The following is a 12,976-nucleotide window of genomic DNA, read 5'->3' as shown; positions in this document are numbered from 1 at the left end:
GGAAAAATACATGTTTTAAAATCTAGACAGATTGATTGGTCGAAAGAAAAGACTACGCTTGGTTGACCAAGATTTTTGTTGTTGTTGTGTACAGCACTAGTAGAAATGCAGGAAATTAGCATTAGATGCCCCAGAAAATTTAGGGAGGGCCCCCAGACCCCCTGCCAGGTTATGTCCCCCCCCCCCCCCTACACTTCTAAAACCAAAGTTGCGGAACTTGCGAAAGGTATCAAGAATCGGGCGCCATTTAACCATGCAACAGATTTTACCTTTATTTTTGTTGACTTCTGATATGACGAAGTCTCCCTGTTGTGTAAGATCATGTAACTAACGTTTCATATCAATGATTTTATGTGCATTACACTTTCTGAAAACTGCTCTTCGAATCTTCTGGAGGTTAAGTCCATATATGAGAGGGTTAAAGACAGGTGGTATAACAAGGAATTGTACAGCCATTGCATTACGCATATTTAGTGTAATATTTACATTATTCCACCCTTGCAACGTGTCAAACAGGGTCACTGTGATGAAAATAAATATTGTTAATAAATGTGGCACACAAGTCTGTGTGAACTTAATCCTTCCCTTAGTTGACTTTACACAAGTCCTTACAATCTGACAGTAAGACAATACAATGAAAAGTAACTGTAAAACATGAACCAAAATCATACATTTGTTCAAAATCTGGTTGATGGTTATGGGTAAACATGCATGTTTCAGTATAGATGGATTGTCACAGAAGATCTTATCAATGCGAGATCCACACAAAGGAAGTCTGACTGTTAAACTAAGTGCTATTAGTGATATAAATAAAGGATAACACCAAGAAAATAAGAGTAACTTTCTAACAGTTAAAGATGTCACAATTGTATGATATAGTAGTGGTCTGCATATTGCCACATACCTGTCGTAAGACATCACTGTCAGAGTAGACATTTCACACAGGACAGATGTGTATATGACATAGGTTTGAGTCAAACATCCACCATAAGATATCACCTGAACATCTGACTGAAGGTCCAGTAAGAACTTGGGGTAGAAACCAGCAGTTCCATACAATCCATTGACACATAGACTACACAGAAAGATATACATGGGCTCATGGAGACCTTTCTGCTGAATGATTGTTATGATCAGAGTCAGATTCACAGTGATGATGAGAAGGTATGTGACAAGAGACAAGAAAAAATAAATAGATTTGTTGTTAAATGTCTCTTGTAAGCCAAAGAGATAAAATAACTTGACTTGGGTTGAGTTCTCCATAGCTTTTGTTAATTTTCTTCCTCTGGTCAATGCAAAAATTCTTAGTCCTTCTTAGTCCTTCGGTGTGTATGGAGGTGAACAAATTCAAGTGTGAATCACTTAACAAAACTAATTCACATCCTTCCTCTAAATCTTAATTCTCAACAAAAAAGTTCCCAATACTAGCTGTACATTATCAGACTTCTGAGGTGTGAAAGAAATAAAAAAACTTGTATCCATGAAATGTCTTCTTGCTTGACAGAGGAGACTGCTCCAAAGACTTGTCCTGTTAGCCTTTAAATACACCATGGTGTATACTCACATGGGATTGGTTGCGTCACTGCTTGGTATGGCAACTGCTTGGCCTCTGACCGCAAAGCATTACAGGGTAGTGCCTTGAAGTCGGAAGTTATGTGTCGGACATTATCGATGAGGCATTCAATGACCAAAAGGAGATGTTGCATGATGGTCAAGGGGATGTCACATAATGGTCATTTTCAGGACGTTCTCAGGACTTGTCTAGTGTCCTCTAAGTTACTATGATGTTACTGAGGATCATATCAGGAATTTCTCAGGACTAAATTAGGACATTGTGTGATCAAATCAAATCAAATTGTATAAGTCACATGCGCCGAATACAACAGTGAAATGCTTACTTACAAGCCCATAACCAACAATGCAGTTCAAAAAATATGAATAAGAATAAGAAATAGAAGGAACAAGTAATTTAAGAACAGCAGTAAAAAAACAGCAATGAGACTATATACAGTGGGTACCGGTACAGAGTCAATGTGCGGGGCACTGGTTAGTCAAGGTAAGGGAGGTAAAATGTGCATGTAGGTAGAGTTATTAGTGACTATGACTATGCATAGATAACAGTGTAGCAGCAGTGTAAAGGGGGGGGGGGGGGGTGATGCAAATAGTCTGGGTAGCCATTTGATTAGATGTCTTTTGGCTTGGGGGTAGAAGCTGTTTAGAAGCCTCTTGGAGCTAGACGTGGTGCTCCGGTACCGCCTGCCATGTGGTAGCAGAGAGAACAGTCTATGACTAGGGTGGCTGGAGTCTTTGACACATTTTGGGCCTTGACAAATTTTGGGTACGTACGACCCTCTGTAGTGCCTTGTGGTCGGAGGCCTAACAGTTGCCATACCAGGCAGTGATGCAACCAGTGAGGATTCTCTCAATGGTGCAGCTGTAGAACCTTTTGAGGATCTGAGGACACATGCAAAATCATTTCAGTTTCCTGAGGGGGAATAGGTTTTGTCGTGCCCTCTTCACTACTGTTTTGGTGTTCTTGGACCATGTTAGTTTTGTTGGTGATGTGGACACCAAGGAACTTGAAGCTCTCAATCTGCTCCATTACAGCCCCGTCAATGAGAATGGGGGAGTGCTCTGTCCTCCTTTTCCTTTAGTCCACAATCATCTCCTTTGTATTGATCATGTTGAGGGAGAGATTGATGTCCTGAGACCACATGGCCACGTCTCTGACCTCCTCCCTATAGGCTGTCTCATTGTTGTCTGTGATCAGGCCTACCACTGTTGTGTCATCGGAAAACTTGATGGTGTTGGAGTCATTCCTGGCCGTGCAGTCATGAGTGAACAGGGAGTACAGGAGGGGATTGAGCACGCACCCCTGAGGGGCCCGTGTTGAGGATCAGTGTGGCAGATGTGTTATTTCCTACCTTTACCACCTGGGGCCGGCCCGTCAGGAAGTCCAGTTTCAGAGGGAGGTGTTTAGTCCCATGGTCCTTAGCTTTTTGATGAGTTTTGAGGGAACTATGGCTTTGAACTCTGGGCTGTAGTCAATGAATAGCATTCTTACATAGGTGTTGCTTTTTTCCAAGTGTGAAAGGGCAGTGTGGAGTACAATAGAGATTGCATCATCTGTCAATATGTTAGGGCAGTATGCAAATTGCTGTGGGTCTAGGATTTCTGGGATTATGGTGTTGTAAGCCATGACCAGCCGTTCAAAACACTGCTACAGGTCGGTAGTCATTTAGGCAGGTTACTAGTGTTCTCGGGCAAAGGGTCCCAAGGCAACGTCCCTGCAAGCAAAAAAGTTAGGACATCCCTGGAACGTCACAAAATGGTCATCTAAAGTTCTCAGGACGTTGTGTCATGGGCTGCTGGAGGTTGTCTAGCTCCCGGTTTGTCCGGGGACGTTTTTGGGGTGTTGTAAAATGGTACCCTGGAATTCTAGTTCCCGGATTGTCCCAGGGATGTCCCTGAGTATTTTTAAGACGTTCTTGGGAAGTTGTCATGGTCCCCTTGAGGTTTTTGCCACGAGATGGTCCCAGGTGTCCCAAACCATTATAAAATCAATGGTATGGGGGTTCAGGTAAGTGGTACGCTGGTCAGCTAAAAATAGTTTTCAAATATTTGACATGATTACTTAGAACTGACTTTTCATTATGACCCCACCTGGGATTTGAATGAACTATCTCTGAATTTGGGGTGTACTGATCTTTCTGCTGTGCCACAAAGTCTGTTGAATTTCAGAAGTCCCCCCTCTGCACATTCATTACCTATAATACATCCCTGTGCAGCAAAACAGCGCCAGCTCCAAAGTCATTTTAGTTATCTGCATAACGTATACCTGGAGATTCAGGAAGCGGGTACAGAATGTGAGTTTAATAATAATAAACATGAAGAAAATACTAAACAGGAGAAGTGTACTGAACGTAACAAAAACCCCAAATGCCTGATGAGGGCTATATGAAGGGAGAGTAATCAGGGTGGTGATGATGTCCAGATGTGCTTAACGATTGGGAGCAGGTGTGCGCAATGATTGTTGCCAGGACTGGTGGCTAGTAGACCGGCGATGTCGGGCTGACCGTGGCCCCTAAGGCGAGGAGCAGGCCAGTCTGGACAGCAGAGATGGAAATCCTGGATGATGTTGGGGTCCAGGATGTGGACCCAAGAGCGCTCCTCAGGAGGACCCCTCCTAGTCTACCAGGTACTGGAGCCAACCTCCATGACATCAGGAGTCTACGAGGGGCTTAACATAGGTCGGGTCCCCTCGATGTCCATGGGAGGGGGAGGGGTGTTGCAGGGGATGGCGTCATCCAGGGGACCAGGAATCAACAGCCTGAGGGAAACATGAAAGCAGGGTGAGACAGGCAGTTGGTGGAGAGTTCTAAATGATAGGTTACCTCATTGACCCTCCGGAGGACTTTGAAGGGGCCCAGAAACCGGGGGCTCAGCTTCCGGCAGGACAGGCAGAGAGGGAGGTTCCTGATGGAGAGCCAGATGCGATGGAACACGGGAGGCTCACCGCGGTGGCGGTCCACCAGATCCTTCTGAAGGTGGGCTGGAGCCTCATGTGAGCGGCGTTCCACACCTCTGCTCGCCGGAACCACTTGTCAACTGCAGAGGCTGCGGTCTGGCTCAGAGTCCTCGGAGCCAAAGCCAGCTGATATCCCAGAACGCACTGGAAGGGAGTCAACCCGGTGTAGGTGTGACGAAGTGAGTTCTGTCCGTAATCCACCCAGGGAAATAACTGGGCCCACTCACCCTACCGGTCCTGGCAGTGATTCCCCAGCAACCTCCCCAACTCTTGGTTGGTCTTTTCCACCTGCCTGTTAAACTGAGGCCGGTACCTGGATGTGAGGCTGACCATGGCCCCCAGCTTCTCCATGAAGGCTTTCCAGACCCGCAACGGGAATTGGGGACCACAGATGGAAATGATGTCCTCCGGAAGGTCATTGAATGCATAACGAACATGAGTTGACATAGTGGGCGACGTCCTGTGCCAAGGTGGGCCACCAGTATTTATTGGAGAGGGATTAGATGGTGCGGGGTGAAATCTTGGTGTCCAGCAGCGAGGAATGTGTGTACCAGGTCAACAACCGATCTCTCACCCCTGTGGGGACATAGATGCGCTCTGGAGGGTAGGTGGCAGGAGCGAGTACCTTCCAGAGCCTGACAGACGTCCACATCTGCGTCCCAAAACACGGGGCCAACGGTACTGGAGGACCGATTGATGGGCTGGAGGACACTCACAGGACCCTCCACTGACGTGGAACCACAGGGTGTGGTAAAGCAGGTCGTCTGCATCCTGGTCCCTACGCGGTGGTTCTCATCTTTGACCAGGAGATGGTAGGGTTATGAAGTTGGAGCCACGGGCTGAAGATGACTGTGTACGGGTGGTGATGAAGTGAAGGCTCTCCTGGTGCTTGTGTCCCACTGTGAGGGTGAGGGGGTGCTGTGACATGCGTAATTGTGCCGTATCTCAATGGTCACATATCCAGAGCTTGGACAGGAAAAGGAGAGGGGGTATGAAGTTAAGTTCAGGGAGGAGGCAAGTCCTCCAGAGTTGTAGACACAATGGGAACCAGCAAGGGTTTGTCCTGTCTCCCTGTAGCGCTTTCTTAGTCATCTCACAGTATGGACATTGCAATTTATTGCCCTGGCCACATCTGCAGTCGTCATGCCTCCTTGCAGCATGCCTAAGGCACGTTCACGCAGATCCTGGGCATCTTTCTTTTGGTGTTTTTCAGAGTCAGTAGAAAGGCCTTTATAGTGTCTTAAGTTTTTTCATAATTGTGACCTTAAATGCCTACCGTCTGTAAGCTCTTACTGTCTTAACGACCGTTTTACAGGTGCATGTTCATTAGTTGTTTATGGTTCATTGAACAAGCATGGGAAACAGTGTTGAAACCCTTTACAATGAAGATCTGTGAAGTTATTTGGATTTTTTTTGAGTTTATATACTATATACTGCTATATACAGCTATTTTCACTTAGTTCGCCAGCGTAAGCCAAACACCTGAATCTGTCATTAACAACAAATTAGAGGGTCAAAGTTTTTCCACATAATGTCCATGAAAAATTATTTTGACGAAGGCCATTGATGGCAAAACATCATGATTTTAATTAAATTAAATTAAATTTGATTGATTTATTGATTTAGATTTTAGATTTATTGATTTAGATTTTTAGATAAAGTACAAAGATTTTAATTGTGAGCGAGTTGCAACTTTTCCTTCCTAATGTCCTAATTACACATGAACATTGTTAATATATCTTTACGTAAAATAAAGTATATTGCACATTTTAGATGAACAAGAAAAATATGTTGATACACACAAGTGCATCACTACAATACATTTAGCGTAGGGCAGGAACTTTACGGTTGAACATCTATACAACTTTATTCCGAATCTGAGTGAGTTTCATTTCGTATATGATAAGGTTCACAAGAGGAGGCACAACTAGGAACTCCACTGCCATGATATTCCTCAGGGCCAGCAGGCTGGTGTTGCTGCCATAGCGAGCGTACATCCCATCCAAGGTGATGGATATGGTGAAGTTAGTCAGCGTGATTAGATGAGGTTTGCATGAACTTCCTCCTCTCTGCCCGGGAACGCATAGGAAATCAGGACGAGTAATGTTTGAGAGACGTGAGAAAACATGGCAATGAAGAAGCAGAGGTTGGTCAGAGTGGTGTCCACGCATGAGAGCTTCACGACCGCCCAGTTTGAGCAGTAGAGTTTATTGCCGTAGACGCCACAGAGTGGTAACCCATCCCAATGCTATTTTCTAGCCATGAAAAAAGCCACGTAAGAAAATGCAGTGTCCATACTTTGAGTGGTCATGATAGAGTGGTATTGTAACAGCTTGCAGATGGCAACATACCTGTCATATGTCATCACTGTCAAGCTGGTGAATTCACAGAAAGCATAGGAGTAGATGACATATCTGGGTCAGGCACCCCATGTACATGAGAGTCAAATAAAAGGTCATAAGCTGAAATGACATAGATACCATTAATACACAGATTACAGAGGAATAAATACAACATTTTCTACAGAAAAATGTTAACAATCAGTGTCAGATTGACAAAAATGGTGAAGAGGTATAGGATGAGAGTCAATCCGAAGTAAATATGCCACGTTCAGTCCATGCAGCACAAACACTATCTCCTGGGTGGAGTTTAATAAAAAAAATTGGGGCACTTACATTTTGAACATAACCTGTTGAGAGCATGGCCATATTTCTAATTGGAAATTTGGACCAAATGGGTTAATTTTTCTTTGTCTTTAAAGGCTTTCCTCAAAATGCTCAGATCTCAGCCAATTTTAGCTCATGTCTGTGCAATTGTTTTTTTTTTTACCACTGCTCAGCTCCATGAAGTGAATCAGAGGAGGGCTAGACTTTGGTAGTAGCTAGTTTTTGCACGAGTTATTGATTAAATAAAATGTTATGAAAAACATTTCAATTGCAAAATGCACTGTAAAATATTGTCAAAAAAAAATGGTCTTTGTACAAAATGCTATCTACCTCCAGCAGACTGTTCACAGGCCTCATGGTAGATTACCTCTTGATTGGCACAACACATCCAGCCAGGGGCATCATGCTCCCCAAAATGTTGAGGGGGCACTGATGAGCAAAATGTATATCTTTGAATGTACCCACAAGTGTCACGGAACTCGTCTGAAGTCAATAACTCTGGTGTGCCAATTTCTTTCTGTACCGTCCGAACCGTTTGAGCTTCAGCTGTTCCTCCTTTAAAAGTTTTGAGCTTGCACCGTGGGACTTAGAGGTACCCAGCGTCATGGCTTCATAGCTCCAGACCACCACAAGGGGGTGTTAGAGCACTCATTAAGCATTTAAGTCCCAAGGTTTTTATATGACCAATCATATCGAGTGGTTCCAATGACAAATTTTGACGTGAGCCACCCTTGCCTTGTGGCATTCTCCAACAAAGATGGCTGAAAAAACATTACGGTGGAACCAGATGTAAATTGTTATAACGTCATAGCGAGTCAAGCAAAACATTTACAATTGAGAGGAATATGTTAATGCAGAGACAAACGTATGTGCATATTGAGGTCATGAATTTATTTTATGAAAATCGCTATTTAGCAAGTTATCTGACTAGCTAACATTAGCCAGTTAGCAAGTGTTAGGAGAATTAATTTGTAATTTGTGTTGTTTAATGTTTTAGGGACTCCTGAGAAAACCAGCAAACCAGGCTGTCGTAATGTGAAACAGTGGCTGTAAAGAATCTAGCAAGCTAAAGCATTTACTGAAAATTGAATGTACAATTGTGTAAGCTTGCCTTGCAATGCAGCTGAAGTAACATAGCTAGTTAACTATTTACTTGCTTTTTGTATAGTGGAGGATAAAAATAACTGTGTGCCTATGGATGTGTGGCCAATCTGTGTATGGACCCTAAAACGTTAGGTTCTGAACTAATATTCATAACAATCGATGAACCTCAGCTATCATAGTTGTTGTATCAACTTCAAGCCTGAATTATATTAATGAAGCTTATGGATTGAGTAGAATATAATAACTTTATTGTGCCAAGGATGCAAGTCCTATATACACATGTACTGTAGTTATTACCATGCATGAGATTCCCACATTGTAGCCTGTACATTGAATATATTCACTGATCATTTACTCTTCCTTGGCAAATAAAGGTGCGGTTCAGGTATGAATCTCTGAGACATTATTTTTCAGTCATATCAAACTCCATTATTTGAATGATGCTGTGTCTGCATGTATGTATTACAATTATACACTTCAACAGTGTTTACCGCTCCTGCTCCTGGGACATCAATGGTTACACATTGTAACTATGCAATAGACTAGAAACATGATTGATTTGCAATTCATATATACAGAAAAAAAAACGATGCATATCTAACTCACTTCAATTGCATTAATCTGAGGACACAGGATAGTATTTCAATGAGATACTTAAGTTCAACCAGTGGAGAATGTGAAACGTTTTATTGAGAGAAGTTCATTATCCAGGTGTTATAAATACATAAATGCATTATAATTATGATAATTGTAATATTATAAATACAAGTTAAATCTGTAATTCAATGCCCATATGGTGTGCATTATTAAACGAGGAAGAAAGACAAGGTGGGGAGAGAGGTGTAGAAGACAGAAAGGGAAAGAGGTAAGAACAGCGGCAGACAGCATTTGATTCATGAATTACAGTGCTACCCTAATATTCTTTCAGTTCATCACAATTGCTGTGTCTCGTAACCAGCCTTGGGGCCCGAAGGTTATCTTAAGAGAGGGTGAGGTGGCGATGACGGGACTGGCTTCCTCTCTCACATCAAAACATACCTGCAGACGAGTGACAGATGGATAGAGAGAGAGCATGAGTAAGCCTTGTTTTTTTAATTGTAATTTATTCTTATTTCAATGTAAAACATCTCTTTAATAATACTTCCTGTTGACCTGACCAAGTGACATCTCACCTATGATCATGCTGTGCCCTCTGTGTCAGGCAGTTCAGATGTGGGAGGGGTTCACCAAAACAGCTGCTATAACCTAGAAGATTTAGGGAGAAGGGGGAGAGGGATGAAGTGAAGAAGAGAGACTGTTATTGTGTGTGTGTGGTCTCACCTGGTGTCCACACTAAGTGGCTATAGAGTACTTTATGCTGAAAAACAGACACATGAGAACAAACAATAGAAGATAATGTCAATAGAAGATACTGTAAATGACACAGACTCCTATCGGAGTGTACCTGAAACATTTAAATATAGAGGGCTATGTGTCTCACCACTTGGTTATTGCAAGGCTAACCCCCAGGGAACTCATGACTTGGCAGCAACAGATAGTCCAATGAAAATGGCTGTGTTTATGTGGTGTAAATCTGAAAATTAGCAGCTGACATCTGAAGTTTTTTTATTAATGCATGTGAGACAGGTTCCATGTACAACAAGACAGGCGGAGATGGAGAAAAATAACACAGAACAGTTTAATTACCTCTGGTTATGGACACTTTTGCCAGCAATAAAGCTTCCACGGCCTGTTCTTCGGACAGTGAACATCTGGCAATATCAACATTTTCGACCCCTTGGTCAGCTCGCTCTCTGAAAGTAAAGAAAACAGCTTATTTTTTTATTGATATGAAAACAATAACTGAGAAATGACCATTCAATCTAAAGCAGCAGATGTCATTTTCAGAATACGTCAATACAGCCTAGTGCTGCTTACCTGAGATGCCATCTTCAATACAGCCCAGTGCTGCTTACCTGAGATGCCATCTTCAATACAGCCCAGTGCTGCTTACCTGAGATGCCATCTTCAATACAGCCCAGTGCTGCTTATCTGAGATGCCATCTTCAATACAGCCCAGTGCTGCTTACCTGAGATGCCATCTTCAATACAGCCCAGTGCTGCTTACCTGAGATGCCATCTTCAATACAGCCCAGTGCTGCTTATCTGAGATGCCATCTTCAATACAGCCCAGTGCTGCTTACCTGAGATGCCATCTTCAATACAGCCCAGTGCTGCTTACCTGAGATGCCATCTTCAATACAGCCCAGTGCTGCTTATCTGAGATGCCATCTTCAATACAGCCCAGTGCTGCTTATCTGAGATGCCATCTTCAATACAGCCCAGTGCTGCTTACCTGAGATGCCATCTTCAATACAGCCCAGTGCTGCTTACCTGAGATGCCATCTTCAATACAGCCCAGTGCTGCTTATCTGAGATGCCATCTTCAATACAGCCCAGTGCTGCTTACCTGAGATGCCATCTTCAATACAGCCCAGTGCTGCTTACCTGAGATGCCATCTTCAATACAGCCCAGTGCTGCTTACCTGAGATGCCATCTTCAATACAGCCCAGTGCTGCTTACCTGAGTTGCCATCTTCAATACAGCCCAGTGCTGCTTACCTGAGATGCCATCTTCAATACAGCCCAGTGCTGCTTACCTGAGATGCCATCTTCAATACAGCCCAGTGCTGCTTACCTGAGATGCCATCTTCAATACAGCCCAGTGCTGCTTACCTGAGATGCCATCTTCAATACAGCCCAGTGCTGCTTACCTGAGATGCCATCTTCAATACAGCCCAGTGCTGCTTACCTGAGATGTCATCTTCAATACAGCCCAGTGCTGCTTACCTGAGATGCCATCTTCAATACAGCCCAGTGCTGCTTACCTGAGATGTCATCTTCAATACAGCCCAGTGCTGCTTACCTGAGATGTCATCTTCGTAGGTGTCCGCTTTGACTTCCTTTGTGTCTAAAAAAAGTTGCTTTCAGAACAATTATTTTTGATAGAAAAAAAAGAAGGTTTTGCTCTTGACAAAAAGACATAGCATATAACAATTTGCCTGTGAATAACCACATCTTCATGCAAACGTGCTACTGTATGAAGAATTCTTGACGCACAACCGAAGATGCTGCCATATCCTGCCAGCACACCCACATGCGAGCCACTCGGGAGCAGAATGATGACACGTGGAAGAGGGAAAGGAATGAGATGGGAACAGAAATTTGTTGCAAGTTGGGGAGGAGGGCTAATAGCTGAACAATAGACTATTCAACCTTTACTAAAGAATAGTCTAATAGCCGAGCTAGGTGTGAAACCCCCCCTCCTATCACAGACCAGATTATCCCTAACGACCAAGGGGTAGCTTGCTACTCAATGTAATAAAGTAATTACTTTTCAAACAATGTTATGTTGGCTGACAATTTGTTAGCTACACTGTCCTTATGAACCACATAGCATATCATTACAGCAGTATATACCGGCATGTTAGCTAGCTACCTAACGTTAGTAGTTATACATCAAACTTGCCAGTATATTAACTATAGGCTTTGACTTTATTATTCTCGTCATTCTTAGCTTAGCTAAATGGTATAGTTTTTGTGCTTTCTCAATGGACATTTGGGTGTTTTCGTAAATTCGCTCTGGCTCTCTATAGGCTGGACAGTAGAACGAGGCAAAATTTACCCAAGGCTGAAAAACGGCTTAAGAACGTTTGCTAAACTGGAACACTAGAGCGAGCCCATAGCAACTGAATGGAACCGAACGTTTGCAGAGCCTGTTTTGACTGGAGTGATGCTTAGAATTAAAAATGTATCCCTTTTTATTTTACCACTACAATCTGTTCGTCGTACGAAACTGGAAAAAAACGACTTGTGTAGAAAGTAAACATCCACCCCTCGATGGTGTCGACTGTGCTTGTCTGTGTTCTGAAAAAAATAAAAACTTTGGACTATTTCTGGTCTAGCGATCGATGACAAACGAGCTCGCTGCCCAGACTTACATAATGACAAAGAGGAGATTCCTGATTGAAATGGTGACCGTGTAACAGTTTTGCTTCCATCCCTCTCCTCGCTCCTACCTGGGCTGGAACCAGGGCCCCTCTACACACATAGACAACAGCCACCCTCGAAGCGTCATTAACCATCGCTCCACAAATGCCACGGCCCTTACAGAGCAAGGGGAACAACTACTTCAAGGTCTCAGAGTGAGTGATGTCACCGATTGAAACGCTATTAGCGCGCACTCTGCTAACTAGCTAGCCATTTCACACCGGTTACACCCAACTTGAAACAAATCAAAATATACACATTGCGAGATATTTGGTGAAATAGACAGACATGCCTATATTTACACCATAGGAAACAATGGGAAGACCGCAGAGTTCCAATATTATTTTTGTTGTTTACATTTTGTTGTTTACATTTGAACTATAAAACAATGTGAGCAGGTCTCATTGCCAACAATAGCGAAGCAGGCATTGTGACATTGAACAATAAGCTTGGAAGAGAATGTTCGGAAGGCGAGTTGGTGCCACAGTGCTCAGTAGATCTAATAGAAGCTGGCAGTGTGAAAAATAAACTAAAATAAGGCCTGTTTTTTCGTGATTACTTCAAAACGACAGCAAGCACCTGGGAAATATGGTCATATTATGAAACTGGGCTCCACGGCGGATGTAATGAACTCTTTTTTTTATCAGAA

The 12,976-nt window shown here is 43.2% G+C and overlaps 1 protein-coding gene and 1 pseudogene across 1 annotated transcript; both read right to left on the bottom strand.

Annotated features, from left to right (window-relative positions):
* Window positions 1–327: 327 nt before the first annotated feature.
* Window positions 328–1,263, bottom strand: LOC139385434 (olfactory receptor 6N1-like). The gene has a single exon (XM_071130484.1). The coding sequence runs from the start codon at window positions 1,261–1,263 to the stop codon at window positions 328–330; it is 936 nt and encodes a 311-aa protein (XP_070986585.1).
* Window positions 1,264–6,351: 5,088 nt separating this feature from the next.
* Window positions 6,352–7,800, bottom strand: LOC139385433 (olfactory receptor 8I2-like; annotated as a pseudogene).
* Between the last annotated feature and the right edge of the window lie 5,176 nt (window positions 7,801–12,976).

Source organism: Oncorhynchus clarkii, chromosome 27 (assembly GCF_045791955.1).
Source record: "Oncorhynchus clarkii lewisi isolate Uvic-CL-2024 chromosome 27, UVic_Ocla_1.0, whole genome shotgun sequence".
Lineage (NCBI taxonomy): Eukaryota > Metazoa > Chordata > Actinopteri > Salmoniformes > Salmonidae > Oncorhynchus > Oncorhynchus clarkii.
This window is presented reverse-complemented; position numbering and strand designations above follow the sequence as displayed.

What these genes read in the sequence shown, in the direction of transcription:
- LOC139385434 (XM_071130484.1), bottom strand. Translation starts at nt 1,263, where the DNA reads ATGGAGAACTCAACCCAAGTCAAGTTATTTTATCTCTTTGGCTTACAA.